The sequence below is a fragment of the Fringilla coelebs genome, assembly GCF_963513975.1.
Source record: "Fringilla coelebs genome assembly, chromosome: Z".
Classification (NCBI taxonomy): Eukaryota; Metazoa; Chordata; class Aves; order Passeriformes; family Fringillidae; genus Fringilla; species Fringilla coelebs.
In genome coordinates, this window is record NC_140031.1 from 46,918,842 (window position 1) to 46,932,063 (window position 13,222).

General features: G+C 36.9%; 1 protein-coding gene across 4 annotated transcripts in view; it reads right to left on the reverse strand.

The window, feature by feature from the left end:
- ARB2A (ARB2 cotranscriptional regulator A) overlaps positions 1–13,222 on the reverse strand; it is a 257,706-nt gene that overhangs the window by 57,290 nt on the left and 187,194 nt on the right. For all 4 annotated transcript variants that reach the window (XM_084224921.1, XM_084224918.1, XM_084224919.1 and 1 more), the window contains one exon: positions 11,344–11,428. In XM_084224921.1, coding sequence (XP_084081047.1) covers positions 11,344–11,428 — 85 coding nt within the window. The remainder of the gene's footprint in view (positions 1–11,343; positions 11,429–13,222) is intronic.

The window sequence follows — 13,222 nt, forward strand, 5'->3', positions numbered from 1 at the left end:
TGTTACATTAGTAGTTTGAGGGCAGGGTGCTAAGAAGGCAAAGATAATATAAATTTAATCTCCATGTGTAGCAAATAAATTTATCTGGCAAGTAAAAAGAAAAGGAATTATGAAATTAATGCTATGCCACTGCTAGTTTTTCCAGTTCTTGTTTGTTTTCTAACCACAGCCATCAAGCCCAATTTGATATACCTGGCATTACTGATGGCTGTTCAAATAATTTATATGCTTGGAGTACTAAACAGTTGCTTATTACCTAGGTTTACCTTATGACCTTATTACTTAGGCTAATTCAAGTGCATAGAAGTGATGAGGATGTGGTGCTCTGTTATTAACAACAGCGATAAAATCTGATCTTGGGTCTATTTGTGCGTATAAATTAATACATGAAAAAAGTCCAGGAGAAGATGTTGTTGGGACCTTTGTGACAGTCAACTTTGGCAAAACAGTGAATGGGCTAAGTTTCTTCCTAGGCACACCTCTGCAATGCATGGAGAGCTTTTTCACCATGAAAGGTATAACCCCAGGAGATGGACATTGGTGGTCACAAATATTAAGAGTTTCTAAAAACAATGAACAGTGCTGATAGACCAAAATGTGTAATACCTTCCATGATTCTACCACTTTGGTCAGTGTTTTGATTGGATAAAGTGGCTGGCTGCCTGTGGCCTGTTAACCTGACCTGATGACATTGGTGGGACTAAACACAGAGAAGCCTCTGCTGCCAACACACATGCTTGGAGCTTCAAAAAGGGTATTTTTTCTTCATAGTAGGAATAAAATTGGTAAATTTAACCAAGATGTGATATTTAAACATTATTGAATGAATGGTATTTTTAGAAATTTACTGGATGACAAAAGAGCACCTAACAGCATTAGTTCCCCTGGTTTAGCAAAAAATGAAATCAGTTAAGGAATATAGAAAAAATTAAAATCAGCAAAATATTATAAAGAAAGCTATAGTTATCTGAGTAAAAACAATGTATGGCTGGCAAACTTAGCAAAATCCACAAGCAACAAATGCAATCCACAGCAAAAATGCATCTATTTGCAGATGGAGCTGGTGAAACTGTAAATAACAATGCAGAAGAATGTATGAAATCATTCAATATATGTTTCTGTTCCATATTTGAAAAATGCCTTAGTTTGGAAAGAGAGGTGTCTGCTAAGGAAGGCAGAAGCCTCCCCTGAAATGGAAAAATGTAAACCTCCTCCCTCTGAATTGTTATAAATTTGAAATTGAGGGGCTCTCAGGCAAAAATATGGGAGCAGGAATAACAGTTCTTTACTAGGGAAGAAAATAAAAAGATAAAATAAACAATGCAGTAAACTAAAACAACACTGACAGAGTCAGAGCACAACCTGACATCCTGTTGGTCAGGGTGCTGGCAGCAGTCCAATTGGAATTGTGGCTGCAGCTCTCCTGGAGTGTCAAGTGTGGTTCTGTTGGAGCAGGGATCTGGTAGAAAGGGTGTAGTCTTCCTCTGAATATCCAGTGGAAGAGGCACCTGCTCCTCTGGGAAATCCAGTGGAGAAGCTGTGCTGGTGTTCCAGAATCTCCAGATTATATCTGGGTAGCAATGCTTGGCTCTTCCCTCTGGGCAGAGCATCTCACAATGGGATGCTACAGTTCTTATCAGTCATGCAGTGCCATTCAGTAGCCTATTATCAGCAGACGTCTACCCGGAGGGAGGAGTGAGTGTGGAAGAGATAAGGAAAACTGCCCACTTAACAGAAAACAACTGCCATACAGATGGCAAATAATATAATTTGCTTGGCAATCCAGGGGAAAAAAAAAAAAAGTGTTTGATGAAGCACATTCTTCTTTGCTGCTCATCAATATCTTCTCAGGGATAAATATTTCTAAATTGGCAGGCTTGCAGAGTTTGGACTCAAGGGTCATAAATCAGCTAACTAGCTATGGATGTTTATTTAAAATAATGCTTAAAATACTTAAAATAGCAGGGAAGGTATTGAAGATAGGAAAATCCTAACCCAAAATTTCAGAGAAAACTATTCGCATGGGTAGTCTTACATAAATCTCAAGACAAATAAAGAAGAAATAGATATCTAGGTTCATAAATTCCAACCCCAAATACAATGGGCATGAAGAACAAGTCTCTTTTCTGAGGGTGACTGTTGTTTACTCAGCTGTTCCTGAGGTTGTATGCTCACACCAAGGAAGAATGGATGACTAAAACTAGAAGTTTGGAAGAGACTTCCCAGAGAAGATGTGACATTGCACAACAGAAAGGAAAGAATCAAAAAGATGAGCACCTCTCAGGAAGTAATGTAAGAATGTTTATTCCTATTCTGGGCAGGGGGATGAGGCTAATGCATACAAAAAATCCCTTTGACAACCACTATGCTGTGAAATTGGAATCTACTAATGCGGAATTAAGGTACAAAAATGTAATTAATTCAAGCCAATGCAACTTACTGGGAAATAACTCCTAAACAAATAAACTCAGTTTCACACTTTGATGAATTAGCATGTTTAGCTGATAAGGATTTTTATGAAAATAGAGTATACTCAATTTTTTGTCAGGCAACTGATTTATTCCCCAAGAATATTCTGAGGAGGATGGAAAATTGTATCTACTTTGCTAAGCATTTTTTAAAAGTGCTCTCTCTCCCCTTTGTTTTCAGCAACTAAGTTTTGCTCTTCCCGGGCTTCCCATGAAAATTCCAGACTGTCATTACACTGGAGCCCTTACCTTTAACAGTTATCACCTGTTATTAGTGATACCTGCTGCTTTGCCAGCTTGTTTGATTCCAGGTATTGTGTCTAGCATGTGAGTTACTCCCCCTCATCTTTCAAGAGAGACATTAAAATGTCTTCCTTTTAATAGGAAGATACATTCCTCATTTCTTCCTCTATGTTCTAAACTATTACCACAAAAGTTGGAGGAACTTAATTACAACTTAATTACTTAACTAAAACTTCAACTTATGCAGAAATTGGTCAATGTTTCATAAATTCATGAGAGGACAAACAGAACAACTCTAGAATTGTTTACTTGTAATAAAGGGCTGAAAGTCGGTATTATTCCACATTTGTAAGTGGAAAGAGACTAAGTAATCAGCAAATGCAGCTATAATGGAGAAACCATTATTGAATGGAGATGTTATTGTTGGAGTGCACCATGGCTATTCAACCACACAGGAAATATATACAAATTTGCTGGTAAAACTCATGTAAATGTGAAGATGGATGGGATGGTTATTAACAAGAAAGGTGATGGGCTTCTTTTTTTTTTTTTCCATGCTAGTGTATTTGCTTGGTTTATTTTTTAAAAAAGCTACCTGCAATGTTTCCTAGCACTAGTTTAAAAATGAGATGAAAAGCAGCAGCTCTAGAAAGGGCAAGCTCCTCCTAAACTGACTCTTTACAGTAGGGTGATAAAAGGGTCAAATGTAACTGTTGCCTAATGAAATGGGAGAAAATCAGATAGCAAGGACTTGATATTACATTGGTAAGATGTAGACAGGTCTCTCTCAAAGAAGTTGAATGATTGGAGATGCTACAGAGAAATGTATGAAAGCATTTGAAACCTGGAGGTATTAACTTGCACTGAGATTTGAAGAACTCAATCTATTACATTTCTCAAAAGAAAATGGTTTGTTAGCTCAATGCCAGTATGTAATTCACTGGGAGAAAAAAGAAATGTATTGAACAGCTCTTAAATTTAGTGTAGAAAAGGCACAAGAACTAATGTTTGGAACCTGAGATCAGACAAAGCCAAACCAGAAATGAGCCAATCTTCTTAACAGTTGATGATAAACGGAAGGGAGCAGTGGATTCCCCATCTCTTGAATTCTTCCAGCCAAGCCTGAATGACTTAGTGGAAGAAACATTTTCACCAAATTAAAGTTTCAAATTTCAGTATCATATCTGTTCAAAAGTGAATGACCTGTATCTAAAAGTGGGCAATAAGTCATCTAAATATCCTTCCCAGCCTAAACTATACATATTTGTGAAAAAAGGAAAGATTTCTACTGAAACTGAACTTCTTGAAAAATTCTAACAAACCCAAATCCAAATCTGAATCTCAATTCTAACTGAAAATGAAAGCTGAAATGTGAAAAATCTTTTGGATTTTATGTCAATACAGATAAAGATTTTGCTACTGAATTTTGGAAGATATCTTTCAGGTTATACCTCCTTTCAGGTAATACCTCCTTGCAGGTGTTGAGCTCTAGGAGAGTTTGCAATCATGCACTGGAGTAAGACATGCCAATGTGCAGACAGATACGGATATAAAAGGCATTAATGAGACAGCATTGTATCAGAAGCAATAGTCACGATACTCTAATAGCTGTCAAATGCTTAATAGGAAAAATCTGACTGTAATATTTTAAATTATTCATTATTACCACAAAGATAGCCTCAAGGACAACACCTAACTAGGTTACGCTAATCTAAAAAATTGCAATGATAAATAGATATGTGTGAGTACAAGAATAATTCTTGATGAAACTGTTTCTCCAATATCAGTAGTACCTCAAGTACATGTAACTATTTTGTAGAACAGTAAATTAATGAGCGTTATTGAACTCTCTGACACAAGCAACATCTGGCAATCCAAGTCAATGCTTTCAATTCACATTTTCATGCTCACTTTTGAGTCTCTGGCACTCCAGATCAGAATCTGCAATATTATTCAACAGGTCTGTATAGACTTTGTCCTTTCCAAAGCATTGTAGAGCTAAGCTACTTTAAGCACAACATAGGAGCTCACATCCAGCTAGGTTTACACATGGAAATGTGTAAAATAAAAAGCTGTTGGGTAACACCTGAGACTGAGCAGGAGGATAAAAGCAGAGCTCCTTTGAAGAATCAGGAACGGGGGAAAAGCTACTACTTCCATGCTAAGAAGACATAAGTTAAAGCAGGATTTAGTGCAGCAACCTCCAGAGCTGCGGCTAAGACAGTCTGATCCTTCAAAGTTACCATAATAATTTCCAGTTTCCATCAAGGTACAGCAGCAGAAATGGAAGTACAGGACCAGTTTTAGCAGCAGAAGAGAATGTTAACATGGGTGATGAAGCAAGCTTCACACTGCAGATTCCTGCACTCCTCCACTTATTAATCTTGCAAATACCTTAAATTAACAGGTAGCTAGACACAGGAACCTGCCATCTTGACAAAAAAGCTTCAGCATTTTATCTTTTCTCCTGAAATCCAAAGTTTTTATTGACAGAACTATATGCACATGAAGACAGAAAATGCAAAGAGCTTTACAGTAAACACTGCTTAATGTACTATTAATACCAATGAATGACTAGTGAATGCAGAAATAATATTTTTAACAGAATGGAATAATTGCTTAATTGCTTAAATTTAAAAAGTGCATGGTTTTGTCCCTATTTCTTGTATTGCTGGGCACCTACCACTGGCCATGAAACAATTCTATCAGAAAAGAGTCCAGAACAGTCCTCATTAAACTGACTAGAGTGACCTAAAAAAAAGAGAAGCATTGGTACACTGGGCTAAAAGCTGCTAAGAGTATGAGCCAGGTATTGTCCCTGCACTTAATATGGTTCCTTCTACCCTTTTTTTTATGAGCAAGATACATAAATGTGTAAGAGTGGAATTGTAGTGAGGTACAAATACAGCTGAGGAAAAAAAAGCAGGAAGAAATAAGCTGATCCTTCCCTACAGCTGCCTCACTAATGCAATTACCCCTGCACACAGACGCTGTCGTGTTGGAGAGTCCATCTGACCTCACAGGAGAGCCTCTTGTTTGAACCCCAGGATCTGCTCAGCATGGGGTGCCATTTGCAGATAGACAAATGGCAGATTCCATTTTCTGTGGAATTACACAACTGAACTCTTAAAACAGCAGGCAGGAGTCACCTGTTAGGCAAAGCCAACAGAAATTACCACTGCTATTACCCAATGGGTAATTCATTGTTTCCTGGGTATCAACACAAACTTTTCAAGAAGAGCTCTACCTCATCAGTCAGTGCACTTGTGTGTGGGGCCACAGGCTGCACACCTGCTCAGTGAAGGGCTGTGGGAAATGCAAGCACAGAGAGCTCCCAAGGCCTCGAACATTCAAGCTCAGAGATAGAGTTGGATACAGTGCTAGACCTGAGACCTTGGAGAAAACTTGAAGGCTTAGAATAGAAAAGTGAAACAGACACATAGCAAGAATAAAGATTTGTAGTTTAAGCAGAAATATATTTTAAGCAAGCAGAAATATGCCTGATGTGAGTGAATAAATATGTTAGGCAAGATAGCAGAAAATCTCCAAGTCTAGCAATACAACTGTTATAGAATTGGTAAAAAGTAGAAGATACAGCAATGAGTTTCTGTAGAGTCATATGATGGGATAAAAAGAGAGGCAAAATTGTGTAAAATGCAGCAATTAGCAATTGGTTTATGAAGATGCTAGTGAGCTTTGTGGAAGTAGCTGATTGGATAAGAAATTTATAAAAGACATTGTAACTCAAATTATAACAGCTTCTGATGTACGGCTTCTGATGTGATGGCGTTGGTGTAACAGCCTTACGGTCTTGTCCTTCCATGAGACTGATTTTGAAATAAACCATTTTTTAACTGCCTCGTCAGTCAACCCCGTCTACTCTGTATCCTGAACAAAGGGCTATTAATGATATTTTCTAAATTTAAAGCAAAAACCAAAACAAAACACACAAAAAAAGTTGTGCTTGGCTTACCTTAATGCAATTAAATGTTTGGTATATGATACAGAGTTCAATCTTGATTTTTGGTACCAGAAAATACTATCTGAAGACTAAAGAGCACCATCAGCACACATCATACCTGTCCCCCAAAATTAAGTTTGTTTTTCTTCTACCAGCCTGAGGCTACTTTATTCAGCTGTACGAATTAATTCTTACACTTTTTTCTCTTATTAAATAGACATATATTCAAGTTTAGGCTCTTCTGTGAATAGAACTTTCCTTGATCACTATCAGTGTTTCATTCCACTGCTTGTCTTTTAAGTTATAATCTCCTTATTTCACAATGCTTTAACTACATTGGCTGCAACTGTTAACAGAATAACTAGCGATTTTGGGGGCCAACTAGGAAGGCATTAAAAAGATTTGATTAGGCAATTCATTTTACTAATGTTACAACATCTTCACTTGATTATTTTAAATGAGTGTTGGTGCATATCCACTTTGGCAAAATACTGAGAAATTTAATCATCTCTCCCAAATAACAAGTTTTCACTGTCAGAAACACATGGGCTAAGGAATACAAACAGGAGTGAGAAAAACAAATGCCATATTTACCCAGCAAAATTTACCACAATACCTTTTCTGGGGTGAAGTCAAGCCACTATCCTGAAACCAAAGTGATTTAATTCCTCAACAGCATCAGAGATGAATGCAGATCCATGGATTTGCTTTCTCCCATCCCTACTTTCAGCTAATCCTGCCCAGTAGTGTTTCCAATAAGATGGCTTCCCAAGGGCCTCCAAACTCCCTGCTCCAGAACTAGGAGAAACATTGTTAAGGTCTCAGACACAGCATGAACTACAACTACAGTTAGCAGTAATGCAGTGCAACCTGTCATTAAAGCATCTGTTCCATTGTCTCTGTCAAATTCCAAGCCGAACTCCAGCCTCCTAACCAGAAATACTCCCAACCCTACTCCATTTTATGTGATGACCTTTAATGTACAGACCACTTTGAAGTCTTCATCTTTCTCAACCGTACATTTTCTTATCTCTTAGATGGGAGATGGATCCATCTCCTCTGAGACAGTAGATATATTTTGATTTGATTCCAATAGGAAGGTAGGCTAAGCCTGAGACAGAAGATAACCTCAAGTCTAACAGAAGTTCTTAATTATGGCTGGAATTGAAGAGGGTAAGAGATAGGAATTTTTGAAGTTCCAAACCCCCATCAGGGGAATTTGCACAAACTTCCAAAAACCCGCATACAACTCAGTTTTGAACACTTGCTGGAATGGATCATCCATAACTTCTCTAAGCAACTCAGTGCCTCACCACCCTCAAAGCAAAGAGTTTATTTGCTCACCTAAACCTGCCTTCTCTCAGAGTGAAGCCTATTACTCTGTGCCCTTGTAAAAAGCTCTCTTGTAGCACCTTTAGATATTGGAAGGTGCTCCAAGGTCCCCGAGAACATTCTCTTCTCCTGGCTGAACAACTCCTTCACTCTATTTTCATGGGAGAGCTGCTCTACCCCTCTGAGTATCTTTGTGGCTCCTCTAGACTTGCTCTAGTGGGACTAAATCTATGTTGTGCTGAGCTCCCGAGACCTAAATGCAGACATCTAGATGGGGTCTCACCAAAGCAGAGCCGAGGGGCAGAACCAATCACCTTTACCTGCTGGTCATGCATTTGATGAACCCCAGGATATGGTTGTCTTTCTGGGCTGGAAATACACACTGTCTGGCCATGTTCAGTTTTTTTGTCAACCAACAACTGCGTATCTTTCTTCTCAGAGCTGCTGTCAACTGACTGCCTGCACACCCTGTACTTGTGCCTGGGATTGCCCTGACCCATGTGCAGGACCTTGCACTTGGACTTGTGGAATTTTATGGGGTCCATTTCTCTTCTGCAGACCCACTTCTCAAAATCCCTCTGTCTGACATCCCTTCCTATCACTATGCCAGCTGGTGTCACTGACAAACTTGCTGAGGGATGCACTCAAACTCATTGTCAATGTCACCAACAAGATGCCAGAAGATATTAACTATTACACCACCACGCAACCAAATTCTTGAGACATGGATGAAAGACCCCTGAAGGTGGGACCCACAAAGTATACCTTTTGCCACAAAAACAGACAATGGATTTATTATGGCTTGCTTTTTCTGTATTGTTCTTGTACTCTCAACATTTAAAGTGTATTCATTCCTTTTTGTAATCAAGTAAGATATAAATCAATTATGGAAAACATTTTAATTCCTTAATATTCTTTAATCAAAACCATTAACAACTCTATCTGGAAATACAAGTAATTTTTCCAGTTTGATGGTCATTTATTTTGTCTCTAGTGATTTTACGGGAAAAGCAAGCAAGAGACTGTGAGATAATCTGCAGTAGGAACTGCTCACCAACCAGGATTGCCTGTAAAACCCAGTATACTAAATGGCTGAATATCAGACCCTTTTTGGAAAAGCTGGCTCAAGAGATGTGACCATGAGGCACTTATTTGGGAACTTATTTTCAGTGTAAACAGAGACAAAAGATGGTCTTCCAAGCATAGAAGTGAATTTTTCTACTGCAGAGGGTTTATTTTAAAGATCTGTCATTGTTCTGATTGCTCTCATTGTCATTCATTGAAATACCAAGGGCAATGCTGCCAGGATTTGAGTGTGGGCTCACTCTTTCAGTACGGCAATCCTCAAAAGAGTGAAATAAAATCTCTCACATTAAACAATAATGCCCCTATATCTTGTAATAATGAATAAATTTATTACATATTACCCTAATGCAGGTTTATACCATTGCTCATATAAAGACACTGTACAAATTATTGATTTGGTTCTCTCTGAATGTCTAACAGTTGTTTATATAAGAGACAATAATAAGAAATATAAGACAAAATATGTGAGCAAGCTGATAATTCAGGAGCAGTCACATGAAGTTATACTATTTTAAACTATATTTATATTAAAAAGAACCAGCCTGGAAATAGTTATCTTACATTAAATCATTATCAAAAATCTCTGTTGAGAGCATCTAAGACATTAGTGATCTTAATTTATCTCAATGTATGCATTAAATACAAATACCCAACTTTTACGGGCTGAAATCCTACCCCATTTAAGTTAATTCTTCTACCACTCCAGTGCAGCTTAGGAATTCATTAAGTGGTGCAGAAACATTAAGGCCCCTGTGACCTGTCTTCAACAGAAATGTAAAATCAAGACTTATTATTTACAGCTCTAATGAAGCATTGCTTTTCAAGCAACACCTAGGATTTATTTTATAGAATACTTTTTAGCTTATTTATATCAGGTGAATACAAAGAAAGGGAGGACATGCTGTCATGGATTATTTTCAATGTTGGCCAGTGTACAGTAAATAGTGACCAGTTGCTAAACAAATCCTTATTTACCTGACTGAAATGACCACCATAACATGCAGTCCTTCACAAGAGTAACACAGATGTCAGAGATTAGAAGTGAATATTGTCTTAAAGAATTCCACTTCTGAAAAATATTTTTCTTTTAAACTACAATAATCTCCCCTAAAAGAGCAAAAAGTTGCTAAATGAATGTTGGATCTATGAAAATTTTAGTAATGTATCATTTTCCAAAGCATGAAAGAACAATGTCAGTTCTATTACATGTGTCTGTACAGAGCTGAGGATCTGCATAGTGAGATCCCAAACCATAGCAGAAATGTAATCAAAATCTCTGGTTGTTGTGAGCTCTCAAACAAAGTAGTGCTAAATCTTCCAAACCTTAAAAATATCCTGTAGTAAATTCAGTTTGACCTGCAAGGTTAGGTCTCTCTAACAACCTCACAAATGCAGACAGATACGAAACTAACTTGTCAAACAAACTACTGCATCCCAATGAGTAAGGTCAAATATTGCTTCGGCTTTTAAATTAATATTGTATAGGCTGTGTCTTTCTTTGAACTTGGTTTTATATTCTACAGAAATATGCTACCTATGGCTGTTAGGAAAACTGATAATCAAGCATGAAAGTTCAGTAACTGCTTTATGTATTTCAGATTACGTTCCTGCACATTGGAGGTTTTCCTTTTACATGGATGACTAAATCTACTTCCTGGAATTATCACACATTTAGCTAAAGTCTCTGTATAATTTCACATGCTCCTTGCAATTTATGATTCAATAATGAAAAAGCATAGCTGAGTATATCCAAAACAACAGAAAACTCACATCAACATTCTTGGATGCTGCAAATCATTTGCTATGTAAACTAGACTTCCATTGATCAGCATTCAGCAAAGTGGCTCATTTATTTTAACTGTAACTTTCATTAATGTACTTCTTTAAAACCTTGTTGCCAACATAGAGTTGGATATTTATTCAAGGACCTGTGATAAATTTCCCAGTTCTTGTTATCACTATTATTTTTCTCAGACTCCTACATATAATGTCATCAATTACTTCAACAGAAAGGAAGACTAGAAAAATTCAAGCAACAAGTAGACAAGATAACTTAAATCCCACACAAAGCAAAAAAAAAAAAAAAAAAAAAAAAAAGAGTGGGCTGCATAAAATATCAGAAGACATATGCTTTCAGCTACATCTGGCTGTAGAAAGGTTAAAATGCAGTCAGAACTTAATGCATTTTTAAATGAACAAGCTGCTTCTGGGTATAGACATGTACAGTAGCTTACTGCAAACAAATGGATGTACCTGCAGAGACACGGGGGCAGTCTGGCAGCATGGACTCCACCGACGTGTCCAGGGGCTCGGAGCTGGACACCCAGTTACAGCAGTTCTGTAAGAGCAGGCAGGCAGTTCTTGGGATAAGTGAAAAACTCAGGGCAAAAATAAATACAGATGTTGTAAGTAAGGACAATGATCACATCAAAACATTCAAACTGATTTACATAGCAGTAAATAACAACTGGACTGTACAGTACACTAACTTATGCTTTACTGCCAATGAAATACTGTTAGATCATACTAAGTAAGTAAGAACATAATTCAGCAGATTTGTAATGTGCTGAAGTATCATGTTTTTTAAGTGCTACTTTGAGTGCCAGTGGATTTGAGTAGGTGCTTGGACCAACTAGTGCCTGAACTACCCACTACAAGCTTTAAGATTTTCCAAGTTGGTGTTGATATAAACAGGTATTGGTATAAACACTGAGCCTACTCATTTGCTAACATTAAGAAATCAGATTTTTTCAGGGTATTTTGGTGAAGAACATTCATGAAAATATGAAATATACTATAACTTAACAGAAACCATCAAGATAGAATATTAATATTCAAATAATTGGAGATATAGCTGAGATGAATGTGTGTGAACATTAAAAAAAGGCAAATACTTGTCTCTGGGGAATTATATTCACAAAGCCTTTATATTTACCTTTCATTCCTGAACCTCTTAGAAGGATGAATTTACCATGAATTTTCTAAATGTTTTGTTCCAAATGCTATCTAATCAGAGTAGTCTATAAACTGAAGTATTAAATTATATGCTTTCAATAACATATGACGAAACTATACCAAATCTACTGAACTGAAGATTTAATTATAAAGAAACTACATTTTTAATAAGACTACCAGCTGAACAACAAGATCCATGTTGCTTGCTCTATTAAAAATCTAAGTTTTTCCTTTCTGAAAACCTGATTAACTTCATTAAGTAGAAAAGGTAAAAAAAACCTGCGACCTTTTGGAAAGACCCAATAGATTTTCATACAGATTTCTAAAAAAAAATTACCATCAGTTCATGATAGTAAAAATGGACGAATTCTCTTCTGGTAAATAGCATGTATTGTGTATTTGTAGATGCTTGCTGCCCTAGTTGTGCACCATGGAGTCCGTCCTCACTGTGGAAAGATCCTTGACTGGTAGATCAAGTATCTTATTGTATTTCCTTAATTCATTCTGTCTGGAAGAAGATGTCAGCTGTGTTGCAGTGAGGAGAGAATTTCAAAGGCTTCAGTCCCCACCAATAAAGGGTGAGGAATGGCTTTTGAATAGATTTGTCAAGGCAACCCTACTGTTCTGGGACCAGGGAGAGCAGGGACAACATAAAGGAAGGGTTGCTGTATGAGATTAGAAAGTGAAGTTCACAAAGCATGGCAGATTTTTGTAAGAAACAGTAGATCAATGAAACTATTGAACTCAATGGAAAAAGAAAAAAAACAAACACACTATCCAGTAATATAACATATTTAGTAAAACCTGTTAAAATTGAAGTATTTCATGAAGGTTTTAAGGTTTAAAGTAGTAAAGCATTATAATTTTATGATTTGCATGTGTAATTTTAATTAACAGCTGAATGTGAAATTGCAAATGTAAGGTGGCAGAAGTTACAAAAGAAATAGAATTTTTATGAAGTATTACAATCATTTGAAATAAGTAAAATTAATATTAACTACTGATAGAACACTACATCAGAGAGCTGGAGATAATACAGAAGATTAGCACACAATTAACTATCTTTTATATACAATGTGACACTTGCCTGTAAGAAATAAGTATTCTCGAAAGCAGTGTCAAGATATGTAAATGGATGATTTGTTTTATCATTCATCACAGCTCCTAATAAATTCAA